Here is a 14045-nt window from a genome sequence, read left to right on the forward strand (position 1 = left end):
TGTGCAGTGAATGGTGCTCGGCTTTGTTTTTCCTTTGGGTTTTTAAAAAATTAACATACATACGTTTTTCAGGGGAGAATGATGGCAGCACTGAAGCAGCCATGACTCTTCTTGCTATGAGAGATCCAGCATTCCAGTTGAGCATCAGCACCCAGGGTATGACGCGTATCATTGGGCTTTGTAACTCTATTGTTGTTACTTTTAAACTGTTAACAGTCCCTCATGACAAATGACCATATCAATTTTTGTAACTTTCTGCAAATCTGGCATCTCGTCCTCATGTCCCCTTTTTTCCTTGCTTGTCTGTTGCTATGACAGCAAAACTATGCAAACTTTGAGTCCCTCAAAAGCAAAGTCAAGTAGAGGAAAGGAAAGTAGGGTGAGAGAGAGAGAGTCTAGTGTTGTAGTTCAGTTGTTTTAGGACTAAGTGGGGTGGAAGGTGTTCATCTAGTCTCAAGCCTGATTGAAGAATATTTTTACCTTTGGCAGGATAATATTTTTACGTCTCCCTCCCCATGCTTTTTTACCACGGTGCACACCTCATGCGTCCTATGAAAGTGTCAGTGGGTGATTGGGCAGGCCAATTTCTTCTCTCCATCATTTTTAATGCTTACTAGCCTCCTGATCATGCCTTTTGGGGGCTTGTTTCTTTTCTTTTCAATTTACAAAGTAAATTTTGCATACCTTGGTAGTTACCGAGCACTGTATCCCCAAAATTCCTATCTTGCCTGGGGAGTGGTCCCATATTGCTGTACGTCTGATAGGCACTTTGTTGATGAGCAATTGACCATCAACTTTGCTGTTAAAAGAAACACCTGGCTTTCTTTTGGGGGAGAGGGGGCAATAACTTGCAGTTCAGTTGAATTTTTACAATTGTTGAATGCCTCTGTTTGAAAAGCCATGCAAATGTTATAATTATTCTAACTTCTTTTTTTCTTTTTTTTGCAAAACAAGAAAACCTGCAGAAATGTCCTGATCAAGATGAACAAACTGTTGCTGATAGCTTCCTGAATAAGCATAATGAAGAGCAAAGTGTATTGGACAGTAATGTGCCTCTTTCTGCCCCTTCAAAGCCTGCGCTGATATCCTTCAACAGTGCAAGCAAAACTGCTCCAGAGGATCACAATATTGAGCGATCGGGTTTGGAAGGTGACTGGACTGCAGCCACTGAGGTGATACTTCCTGGCCCTTCACACCAGGAAGCGGTTTCGTCACACAATGTGAACAAAGCTGCTCTTGCAGATCGCAATGCGTTTGGTTTGGAGGGATGCTCGCAAAAAGCCAGTAGGGTCTGCAGGTTTGTATTACTCTGACAAGTAAGTGGCGCTGCTGACATGAGTAAGGAATACCACCCCCGTTTTATAAACTACACGTGCCACAGCACACCACCATTCTACAACTAACTTTCCTCCTTATTATGTAATTTCCATCCATTCAATCTAAATATAGGCAAGTATAAAATGACAGTGCTGGGCTTTGCATCCTGAAACTTTAAGATCCGCAGGGCTTGCTCATGCATTGAAACGAGAGGCACAGCAAGCATCAATAGTCAGAAATAGTATTGCCCTGTAAGATGCACATAGTTCAGAGTGAACAGGGGCTGAAATACTTAACTCATCATAGCTTATGCTCAATGTGGGTAGCCGTATGTTTTGGCTGTACCTGATAAATACAGGAAGAAAAGTTGGCTTTTATATGCCGACTTTCTCTGCCACTTAAGGAAGAATCAAACCGACTTACAATCTCCTTCCCTTCCTCTCCCCACAACAGACACCCTGTGAGGTGAGTGGGGCTGAGAGAGCTCTGACTAGCCCAAGGTCACCCAGCTGGCTTCATGTGCAGGAGTGGGGAAACTAACCCGGTTCACCAGATTAGCGCCTGCTGCTCATGTGGAGGAGTGAGGAATCAAACCCGGTTCTCTAGATTAGAGTCCTCTGCTCCAAACTACCGCTCTTAACCACTACCCCACAAACCTATCAAATGCGATTCTAAGCAGATGGTGAAGGCGGCTATCAGGAATTTCTGAACCATCTTTGGCTCCTTTATGAGATTCCCTGTGTGTGATATTGAAACAGAAGATTTTTTTTTTACTATTTTTGTCTGATTTCCATTATGTTTTCTGTCTGTTTGCAGTGATGGTTCTTCTTCAAAAGGAAATAAAATATTCAGACCAGCAAGATGCAGATTTCCTAAGCCTAAACCAAATCTTGGCAGAGGCATAGGGATAAATAGGAGTGCGTCTTCAAAACGTTTGGGTGTAGGTGTGGAGCAATCTAATCAAACCCAGAATGGTAAGTCTTAATGATGAAACAATTTCAGAAACAAGAAATAGAGAGCTTAATGTTGGGTTTCTAGTTTGAAAATATATTCAGTGGGCTCTTAATTGCATTTACACTTTTGAGTAACATTTGAGAACATTTTAAAACAATCTTTTATTCCTCAGTGGTTGTGATCCACAGATAGTGTGCAGCTAAATTTGCATGTGTACATGTCTCCAAATGGCATTCTGGAGTGCTTCTCTTTGTCCCTTATCATACCACACGGTAAATGTGTAGCCAATTTCTGTTGAATCCTTGGAAATAAAAGAGCATCTTCTAAAGGAAAAAATTATGTGATTGGGAAAAACATATCTTCCCCTTCTCAACTCCCTATTTTCCCCATCCTGTTCCAGCCAATGATTCCCTGTTCCTTTTCCTACTCCAGTTTGGGTCAGAACTTTGTAATCTTTCAGAATCCAAGTGCTGTAATAGTAAACTATTGTCATTTGCATGATCCCTTGTGTAGAGTTAGGATTTTTGTGTGTCTTTTCAAAACTTTAAGCACACAGTATTTTTTTAGCTGTATTCTTAATCATACGTAGTATAACTCTGTGCAATCCCTTGAAAGTGACATTCAGATATTAGCTTTCTTGGACTTACTTGCTTAGTGCAGCTAAAGAATGCTGTGGAAGTGGGGACTTAATCATTTACTGGGATGATAAACGTATTTACTAGCTAGAGTATTACTGCTTCTGTACATCAACTGTGCGTGCTAAGAAACAGCAGCATTGTGTATTACTGCCGACTAGACGAATATGATTTTGTTATTTTGGAATAAATACTGTGGAATATATTAAAAATGTGTTTCCGTGAACTGAGCATAATATGCAGTGCTGTTGTTTCTCATACATAGTTGATACACTGAAGCAGTGAATTGCTGGTAGTAAAATATATGTTACAAATGATGTTGACTGATGCTTCTAAAATGACAGAGGAGAATGAGCCACAATATACTGCAGAAAATCAGAAAGTTGATCTGGAACAGAATCTCAGAATGGATGCACTCCCTAAGAGCAGCTATGTAGACAAGCATGATTTTCAGCTTGGAAGATCCAGCCATGCCACACAGAAAAACAGCAATGAAAGGTACACACACAACTTCTGTAGTATGTGTTAATACATATGCATACATTACATGTTCCCGTTAGATGCTTTGAGACGATTTGTTTGGATTGTGTCTTATAAAATAAGGGCATATGCATGATTCATTTCACCAAAATTAATGGAAAATAGTCAGCTGGGCATGTACCTGCTTTGAGTACATGACTTCCAGCATGTCCACTTAGCTGTAATTTTCATTGAGTTCAATGAGGCTTATTCCCTCATTCATCTTTATTTGTTAATATCCTGCTTTCTCTCAGTAACTTTTTATGTGGAACATTAGTGAAATAGCTTTCTGAAAAAATACTTAGGGAGGAAATCTTTTTTACAAGAGCCATTCTGTTTCCCATTAACTTTAAGCTATTTTTTTTAAACCTTTGATATAGAATACTTATAATCCCTGAATGTCGGGTTTCAAACTATGTAGTTTGTAAAATTAGGGATGTTAATCTTTCAAAAGAGAGAACTCGGCAAGGGAGGCTTCACAAGTCATATCAGTGTCCAGTGATCCAGAACCTTCTCCACGAACAGAAGCTTGGCCTTCTGAACTGCCAAATGACTCCAACTCAAGAATAAATGTTGAACTCCCTGAAAAAGATTCTGATTCTGTTGAACACCATTTGTCTTCAGAAGTACGACAGGTAAGAAGTCTTGTTTGTTGTTTACATACCTGCAATTCTTATTTTGTAGAAGTTGGGCTCCTCACAGTTAGTGAGAGCTCTTTGTGGCAAGAAAGGAACTAGGTGAGGACTAGGGTGTGTGTGGCTGGTCTTCCCCTAGGTGGCATCAGCCTTTGATGGTCTGCGCTGGCTGGCAGGAGAACTGATCAGGCTGGGCAATCTGAGAGGAAGGGTTGCTTCCCTTACTTCCATTCTGACCCCATTTAAGGGAAAGGCCTCCAGTAGGGATGCCAGCCTTTGGGTGGCACCTAGAGATCTCCCGCTGTTACAGTTGGTCTCCACACTACAGAGATCTGTCCCCCTGGAGAAAATGGATACTTTGGAGGGTGGACTCTATGGCATTGTACCCCGCAGAGGTCCCTGTCCTTCTGGAATCAAATATATTATACTCTGTGTATTCCAGATACTTAGATCCTGTGGGTGGCTACACTCATTGGGTATTCTGATTTGTGTTCTTCAAGAAAGACATCCCCTCCACACACACACAGTTTCACTTGCTTTTCTGAAAAAAGGGAGGTGGCTTGTGGATGCTTTTTGTTTAAGAAAAATTAGAAGTACATTTTAACATTTCAGTGAATTTGTATGTCTGATAATTAAAAAGAATAGTTTTATCTTCTTCATTGACAATGCATGTCAAACTGTTCTTATGGCAGGCAATTAGGGTAACATTTTTGCAAGTCACTAATGAACAAACGCCCCATAAGAGAAATGTCATGTGTGAAGCAGCCCTAGGCTCTGTGATTTTTGGATAAACATTGCAATAATTGGAAGTTGAAGAAATGAACATTCTTTGAACTACTGAGCAATCTTTTCTGTGAGTCATCTGCGGTAAAGATTGAACTAGAGGCTAAAGTTTGTTATTCTCAAAATGTTATAGGCTAAATAAGGAACATTCTAGACAAAAGCCAAGATTTCTTTCTTGGCTAATGTTACATAAATGTTAGCATTAAGAGAGGCTTTCTCTTGGGTCATAATTTTTACTGGCTCATATCCTTTTTCCTTTCTTTTTTTTTTGGGTTAATGTTTATCTGGAGAGCAGAGGAATTGGGAGAAGCAGTATTTTGTATAGATTCTAAGAACTCAGTGCCTTGCTAAAATATGCAGTTAGTTTAAAGTAATTATCACAAATTTTTCATTGTTTTATCATCTCATTTGTATTCCCTGAATGCTAGACTTATTTGGCATGCGTGGTATTTTCATTGTGACGTTTTTATTACTAGGCTGAAGAAAGCAAGCATTCTGGTAGTTCAGCAATCACAGAGATGACTACAGGTACATTTTTTGTTTTATTATCCAGAAAATTGCTGCTTTTGGAACTAGCTTTACATTTCAAAGCTTCATTCTTTATACACAAGCTTTATGAAAAATAAAAGATGGACAAATATAAATATGAATCAACATAAAAAAGTTTGGAGTATCATTAAAGTGCCTCAGATACATAATGAGCTACTAGTAAATATTGCAGTAGTATGAATTCTACTGGTGATGATTGAAGAGTCCTGCCTTCTTGAAGAAGTTTTAGGTCCAGTTCTGATCAATAACAACTATGTACAGTGAGAGAGTGGTACCTTGGCCACCCACAAAGAGTGCCTGTTCTACCTTAGGGCCTATCAGAGGTCAACACTATAGTGTATTTTGTGTAAAAACTCCTTCTGTGGTGTTCCAAATTCACAGATGTATGTAGAATATTGATCTCTGGCTTTAAGCCTTTGCATACTGAACAAGTGCATCAAGATACATGGCTAAGAAGAGAAGATTTCATAGTGAACTAAATCCAGGATGGTGACTTGCGTTCTGAATATGGAATTGTTACTTTTTCAAAACAGTCATTATTAGAATGCCTCTGTCATCCTTAAGGCTAAATAAAGTAGTGATATAAAAGCTTTAAGAATCTCTTGATGTGAAAACTTTTGTTTCCCTTCTAAACAAATGTATTTGCAGTTCTTTCTGCCTTTGACAATGAGATACATTTGTGAATTGTGCTTTGGAACAGACTTATTTAGGCATTTATATGCCATTTTTCCTGTCTCCTGGGGACCAAAGCAGCTTACAAAAAGCCCAGCAAATATAATTTAAACAAACAGATAACAAACCAAAATAACAACACAAATGTCTGGGTTGGTCATACATCCTCTGGGCACCTGACTCATAGCCCAGGCCCTTTGGGTCTGGAACCATGTCTGCGCCAAACAGGAAGGGAAACAGAAGCTTACCTTTCATGCTGTGCAGCTGGTAGAGTTGCCCCCAAACCTCCCCTCATTGCACTCTATAGATTGCTTTAAGCTTTTAAATTGTTAATCCCTTGTGTACCTTTGGTAGTGAGTGCAGGAGTCAAAGAATGCCCAGTAGTAGAAGAGGAGCAGACAATCATTTTAACATTGGTGGAAATCTCAGCTGATTCGCAAGATTGCTGTGGCATGTCTGCTTCTGAGGAGCTGCTTCCAGCACCGGTATTTTTCACATCAGATAATATGGTACCGGTGGAATTGACAAGAGAAGATAGGTAAATATTACGCTTCACTTATCATTTTGAATCAGACTTCTTTATTTTGGGGATAGTAGGGGGACTTTATGCAGGGGCTAGGTGCTTGTGCCGAGCTCATTCCAGTTAACAAACAAAGAAGGAAGACAGTCTGCTTCTAAGCCTGATTCAGAATTTTGCTACAACATATTTATTTAGAAAATTTATATGCTGATTTTCCAGAATCCTGCTCAGGTGGCTCACAAGATTAAAAACAAAACAATAAAGCCATAAAAACATTAAATTTTCAATGTTAAAACCATAAAGCCACAACCCTTCTGTAAACGAGACATTTCTGTAACACTTCCATCCATTCAAAGTCAAGCCTCTTATGTGTACATTTCAAAAACCATTCTAAAGGATAATGTGGGAGAGGCGGTTTTGACTTGCAGAAGTTTTAAGGGAGGCACTCCATATGGCCATCTGAAGAAGGATCTTTTCTCTACTAATTGTGATTGTATAAACATACAAGCAGACTGGTGAAGAGGACTGTATGGCTAGCCATGGGTGGTTATGGTACTTTGTAAGCCTTTCCTTGAAATACAAAATAGCATTGTGTAAGCTCAAGTCAAGGGAAAACAATCAACAATATTAGTGTTCTTAGAGCCATGCCCTTATCAGTAACTTGGAATGAAGTCCCATTGACTTCAGTGGAACTTTTTCTGAATGGTAGTGACAAGTATCTCAGCCTTAAAACTCCTTAAAATGTTTTTGTTAATATGACTCACCCTGCCTTAAGCTCTAAATGTCAGTAATTTCACAATTTAACATGGCAACATTATACAGCAGTGGATCCGTAAGAGCTGCAGCGGAAGAAAATACAGTCTCTATGGTCAATATTACTGGAATAGGTGGACTTCAGACTACCCCAGCAGAGAAACCAGCTGACTGTGGTTCAACCTCTTTGAAAGATCGGAAGAGACATGCTGTGGATCTTGAGGGAAGTAGTGATTCTCCTGAGAAGAAAAAACTTTCCACAGGGGAAAGCTTGAAATGCTTAAATCAGGTCAGTGGCGAATTCAGCAAATCACAACATTTAAGCATTGTTTTAGATATAGATGCTGGATCCACTGTTTGTAGCTTGAGTGAGGAAAGCTGGGCAGCAGCATGACAACAGCACCTCTGATTTGTGAGTGCTCTTTATTGATGGCAGCAACTGCTGCAGTAGTGGAAGAAAGAGGGGAATAAAACCCAACCTAAAAACAGAAGCTGGGTACCCAAGGTTGGGTAGAAAGACAAAATTATATATATATAATTTTCTGTGTGTATCTATATCTATATCTGACCAGATGTTTGAGCAGATGTTTGAGTCATTTGACCAGATCTGGTCAGTAAATCTGACCAGATGTTTGAGTAATTTTCTGTGTGTGTGTATGTATGTATATATACACACACATATACACACATATACACACATGTATACACACACACACACACACACACACAAAAATAATTACTCAAACATCTAGGTAGATAGGTTAACTAGTAGAACTGCACCACATTCTATATGAGAGACATATACAAACCAGTCATTACAACTAGTAACCACATTGACAGAAGTTTGAGTAATTGGTAATACATTTTAAACCTATACAGATGCCTGGTTTGATTTTAAACTGTATATGTATATGATTTCTGTAAATGTGTGCAGGCTTAACATGGGTTTTAATTGACCACTGATGAAGGCCCAATAGGCCGAAACACGACTGGTATGTGGTTACAGATATCAACCCTAGGAAATGCCATTGTGCTATTTTAATGTTTTAAACTATTTTTAACCTTTACATAGCGTTTCGAATAAATTATATTTTCAGTGTGTGTGTGTGTATTTAAATTTCTACCCAACATTGGCTACCTAGCAACTGATGCAGACCTATTTCAAACTGCCCCGTAACCTGGTGAACTCTTGAGTAGACCTGCATCATAGTGGCTGCTGAAAATGACACATGTTCCATGGGTGAACAGTGTCCTAATAGTGGTTATATGGTGCTACAGGCTCTGACAAAATGTGTATAATAGGCAATTAATTTCTAATAGAGAATGTCAAAATTAATTGGCAGTTTCCACCACACATTTGGGATCTTTGCTCATTATAGAGATGAGATTTTGCTTTTGTTTGTACTTATTTTGGGGTTTTGAAATTGGCTGGATTTGATGAAGTGGTGAATGTCGCAGGCTATTTCAGCATGTTTGCTGTTTGTTTGTCGTCTTACTCTTTATTTGTGCACAAACTATATAGAAATAAAAACAGTCTTATATCAGGGAATGGTGCCTTACGATTTCTGATGCAATTGCAATATAGGATGAAGCTGTCCACCACAAAGTCAGAAAGCTTATTAGAAAGTTTAAACTGCATCCTGTTCTTTGACATGTTGATCATATTACAAAGAAGTGATTTCAATGGGCTCTTGATGCATACTTGAAGAAACAAAATGTTGTACTTATTTTTCATATTTTTTGTATTCAGGAGGTCTCGCTTAAATCCCACTCCATAGCAAGGAAAACTGCTGGTAAGTGAATGTTACATTTGTTTACATATATAAACAAATGTGAGATTTATTTTTGTGAGGATCTTTGTCAATATGGGGCCAGGATTGATCTGGGGAACTGCTGGGTATCTCACAAGGGGTTGGTGATTTCTGGACTTTTTTCTTTGAACAGCAGACTCCTCCATGTCATATCGCAAACTTCTTTTGCAACTCTGTGAGTTCCAAATTAGATTGTCATGTGCTATGGGGGGCTACTGTTTAAGAAGCATTACCTGGGCACACCAAATTAGCTTCACAGCTTTTTGGATCTTGGATATGGATTGTTACATTGGTATCTGGTGAAGTGAACGTTGACTCACGAAAGCTTATACCCTGGAAAATTGTGTTGGTCTTTAAGGTGCTATTGGACTGATTTTATTTTACTGTGGTAAGTTGCGTTTATGGGGAGATGAATGAAAGAGCTTGGCTTGTTGCAGATAGACCAAATAGCAGATAACAGATTCTCCATTTCTACTGGCTAATCATATTTTCCTGTTTTAATAGAAAGAAGCTCAGAAAAATTGAGCATTTCAAAGAAGCAAACCTCAGCTACCTCTAGATTAGTACCTGAGCCTACAGAGTCACACACGATAGAAGAAAAAGAGAAGACTCTGTCTTCTCTGCGGCTTGGTGTACCACCTGATGAAGATGAGCAGGTGTCAAGAACACTGTATTCAGGAAAAGCAGGAACCAGTGAAGAACAAAGAAGCATTGTTGACATTTACAAACCTGTACGATCACGGCAAATTGGAAGCACAGCAGTCCTTCCAAGAAAACCATCATCCAGGTATCTATCTTGCAGTTGCTTTTAGCATAGTAGGCCCTGCCTTACAGTTACCATTGCAGTAAAAGACTGCTCCTCAATTAAGTGCCTACGTCTACCACTGTCTGTTTCTGGAAAGTCACACTGCAGCTTTGAATCTGAACCACTCTGTCCTGACAGCCAATTTCAAAGTTCCAGTGATCGAAGTATTTAGAAGGGATGTCAGTGTGTGTCATACAGAATATATGGACCTCAGGAGTATTGTGTGTTCCTCGCGTCAGACTTGGCCTCCACTTTCCAGCGTATTGATGACTTGTGGCTTAAATAATTTTAATCCACTTCTGAACCCAGTGTATATGCACTGATGTGTTAGTCCTGCACTGATCCCTGTCATGTTTCCAGTATAGTGCCCTAAAACAAGACTGTACTATTCCTACCATTAATACAAATTGATTTGTTTTTAATTGCTATTTTAAAGACTATTTCCATGCTTCTGGTTAAGTGCTGCTGTGCTTTGTCAATAGGATAGAAAACAGCTTTGCCAGCATACCAAAAAGTGCAGAGATTTTGCTCTCCTGTCTCACTTCCTTTGGATGTGGGACATTATATTGTTCTTTGGATCTGGTGGTGCATGTTAAGTTATTACATCATTAATGTTTAGAGAAAATGTTTGCAGTGTTTGATTTTTGGTTGAACCTCCATATTCTGGGATTTCCATAACTTAGTCTTTCCGGTCATGCATTCTCGTCAGCTAGTATTCATGCAGAAATGTACAGTGCATGCAAATATAGCCACATTCACTCATTCATTCTACTTCATTCCAGTCGGCCCTGTCCTGTTGTGTCACTGTAATGTTCTGCAGGAGAGAGAGAGACAGCAAGTCCAATCCAAGTGATAAGATAGTTTACTTAATCTGATATTCTTAAAGTGAATAATTATTCCACTGTAGGAGCCGTAAATTAGCTAAGCCTGTATTCCATAGCAGAATATTAATCCCGTCGTGGGAGAAATATATGTGGTGCTAAAAATAATTCACATTAAGTCCACTTCAGGAGGTTTTTTAATATAAAACATTTTTAGTACTATACAAATTATCTTGAAAATTTTGTGTTAATGTTGATTGTCTTCAATAGGCCATATCAAAGATCTTTGGGATTCTTACCTTTAATCTGCAAGACTAATACTGAAGAAGGGAATAAACAGAAGAAGCCTCATAAAGATGTTTCCAAAAGCACTCTTGAACGTCCAATTTTGTCCTCAAAGAACAAGGAAGATATTCAAAGGAACAGTTCCTTTCCACTAGCTGTCTCAGCATCCTCCAATTGTGAGAATGTAAGCTCTTCTGCTATTCAGGTATGTGTGATCTCTAAAGCGCACATCTGTTGTGTTATATATGGGATGGCGCTTCTGATGCATTTGGGCCATAATGATGTTTTAGAGTTTGGTAAGAATTGTTTTATAAATTAGGACTTGAGATGGATTCTACTGTGATACTTGTTTAACCTGTTTATCGAAAAGATGGAGGTTCATTCTCCATAGTCTTCTGGGACATATGGCTTCTTGATTCTACTAGAGTTATTAATTATACAGCGTATTACAATATTCATATAGGATGAGATACATTTATGGTGCCCAGGATTTCAGTGATACACAGATATTATCAGATATAAAGAAGAAAATCCAGAATAGTTTTCAGTATGAAATGCCCTGTAGAAATGTTAAAATTTATCCAAAGAAAATAAACTGTTTGAATTAAGATGCACCTATAAGTAGTCTGTCATTATGTACAACTCAGATGATGGGCATAGTTATATGATGATTGGAATTCGTAAGACGCTTCAATTACTTCTGATTAGTTGGTGCAGACTACAGCTCAATAATGTTTACTGTTTTTTGTTGAACCTTGTGGGTCATATCCCTAAAATATTTTAGAAGGTTGCTACAAAATTCCCAAAATAGTAAGGATGGCTTTGTATCAGAAACCACACCATGAAACATATCTAGTTAGATGTGCAACATTACAGGTGTGTACCTAGTGCACCTGGTGTTTTCTGAAGCAAACGAGATGTAAAAACAAGCTGGAGTCTTGTGGCATCTTAAAGACTAACCATATTTTATTAAGGTTTTGTGGGCTCAGTGTACTACTTCAGGTGGTTGTGAGTGGAGCTCCATCTGTAAAGGTGGGCTGTAATCTATGAAAGTTTAGGCCGGAGTAAAATTTGGCTGATTTTTAAGATGCCACAAGACTCCATTTTGCTTTTGCTACAACAGACAATGCACACTGGAGTTAAACCCAAGTATAAATTTGTTCAGTATATACATAAGAAGATTTCAGACCTGCGGACATAATCTGTTCCTTTTGTTGTAGGTTTCCTCTGAGCAATGTGAGAATGAAAGTTCTAAGCAGCAGGAAAAAAGTGAAGAACCAACTAAGATCTCAGAATATTTCTTTAGAGATATTTTTATGGAGGTGGATGATTCAGAATAATTTAGAAATGTAGGAGATGTCTGGAATCCAAGAATGCATCATAGCAGCTGTGTAATATTTTTGATCAGTCACAAGTTCTCAGTTAGCCCTGGCACTCTAAATGGCATATAAAGCACTGCTGAAGCTGGAGGAATTCGTCTGCAATTCCAAATAGTCTGTTACTTTTAGAACAATTAGGACAATGAAATAATTAAGTTGAAAAGTGCACATGATCAGGACATCTGTGTGCATCAAATGCACAGTTACTAGATACATGGCTATGCTAAAGACATGTAATGGAGAAGACCTGTTTAATCTTCATGTAATACTGATGTTTGTGGGGCTGGTTGTAAATTATCTATACTTCTTTTTGTGAAGTAAACTTTTAAAAGGGGGGATATATGTGGATTCATATTTATCTCTGTAAATAAGCAAGTTCTGAACATTTCAGTACATAAAATATTTTTATTGTAAGCTTATTTTTATAACTACTGCACATGTGAATTGTTTCAAAAACTATTAAGTTTAGTTCCTTTTAAATGTACAGAGAGATAAATGTGAAACTTTTATTTATTTAATTTGTATGTACCAAAAGATAACTCACCCAATTTAATTCTGTCTGTCCTGGAATAAAAGAGAAATTTATCATTAATCTAAACTCTAAAGTCTAAATTCAAAAGCACCATAAACGGACAATGCATTGTGATATTCTTTAAAAACTATACATGCAACATCTTTGACTTAGAAAAGTCTGATGCTAATATCAGGCGTGAGAGAAAGATAAAAAGATAATACCATGAGAATAATTAATTTGTAAGACTAGCGGGTTTACAGGGTTTTTCCTATTTGTAATCTATTTAGGTGTTGCTGAATTCTTTTTTTTTTTTTTGTTACAGCTCAGGTACTTCATGATTTTGCCAGAAAACAGATCCTCAGTTTTGTTGTTATTGAGTGAGTTAGTGAGGCCGAAAGCTGCCCAGGGCCTAGGGGGACTGCATTTAAACTGTGCAGGCAGACCAGAATTAAAGCTGGCTGCCTGAGGTCCGCCTGCTTGGCTACACCCTGCAGAGACAGCCCTAGCAGCCCTTTATTGGCTAGCTAACAGGGAAAGCCGCAGGGGCTCGTGCAATCCAGGCGGGACCCAGAAATGCCAGTGAAGATGGCATCTGGCCCAGCAAGCTACCCACCCTCGTGCGGCTCAAATGGGCCCCCCCAGTAAGTCAGGGACCCGTTCTTGTCAATATTGGAAAACCTGTCTAGATCAGTCACATGGTAAAATCTGAAAAATTTATAAGAAAACTTTTTTTCTCTGCATTCTCCTTCAACTAATGATTTGATTCTAAATTCTAGTTCTTCTGCCATTGCTCACTGGAGATAATATAATTTTTTTCATCAAATGTGTATTAATGTATGCAGTTCCTATGAGTAGTTTTCCGTTTGCAATTATTGCTCAGTAGCACATACCATTTCTATATAATTTAGGAGCTGGTTTTCTAGGTTTTGAGATTATACATATACAACATTGATATCTACTAAATTGGATATTCAGATAATTTCTGTAAGACTCTTGTTATTTCCTGCAAAGGCAGAGTGCCAAATAGTAGCAAATCAATTATCTTCGATCTCAGAATAGCAAATGCATATTGACTGATTTGAGAATTTGTTTT

General features: G+C 38.4%; 1 protein-coding gene across 1 annotated transcript in view; it reads left to right on the plus strand.

Annotated features, from left to right (window-relative positions):
- BDP1 (B double prime 1, subunit of RNA polymerase III transcription initiation factor IIIB) overlaps positions 1-12399 on the plus strand; it is a 55143-nt gene extending 42744 nt beyond the window's left edge. The window contains exons 29-40 of the mRNA XM_056847960.1: positions 73-156; positions 955-1297; positions 2134-2291; positions 3251-3424; positions 3882-4060; positions 5320-5371; positions 6419-6602; positions 7407-7626; positions 9088-9130; positions 9653-9935; positions 11045-11264; positions 12280-12399. Of these exons, the coding sequence (XP_056703938.1) occupies positions 73-156; positions 955-1297; positions 2134-2291; positions 3251-3424; positions 3882-4060; positions 5320-5371; positions 6419-6602; positions 7407-7626; positions 9088-9130; positions 9653-9935; positions 11045-11264; positions 12280-12399 (2060 nt within the window). The remainder of the gene's footprint in view (positions 1-72; positions 157-954; positions 1298-2133; positions 2292-3250; positions 3425-3881; positions 4061-5319; positions 5372-6418; positions 6603-7406; positions 7627-9087; positions 9131-9652; positions 9936-11044; positions 11265-12279) is intronic.
- Positions 12400-14045: the final 1646 nt, after the last annotated feature.

Source organism: Euleptes europaea, chromosome 4, assembly GCF_029931775.1.
Source record: "Euleptes europaea isolate rEulEur1 chromosome 4, rEulEur1.hap1, whole genome shotgun sequence".
In the NCBI taxonomy this organism is placed as follows: Eukaryota; Metazoa; Chordata; class Lepidosauria; order Squamata; family Sphaerodactylidae; genus Euleptes; species Euleptes europaea.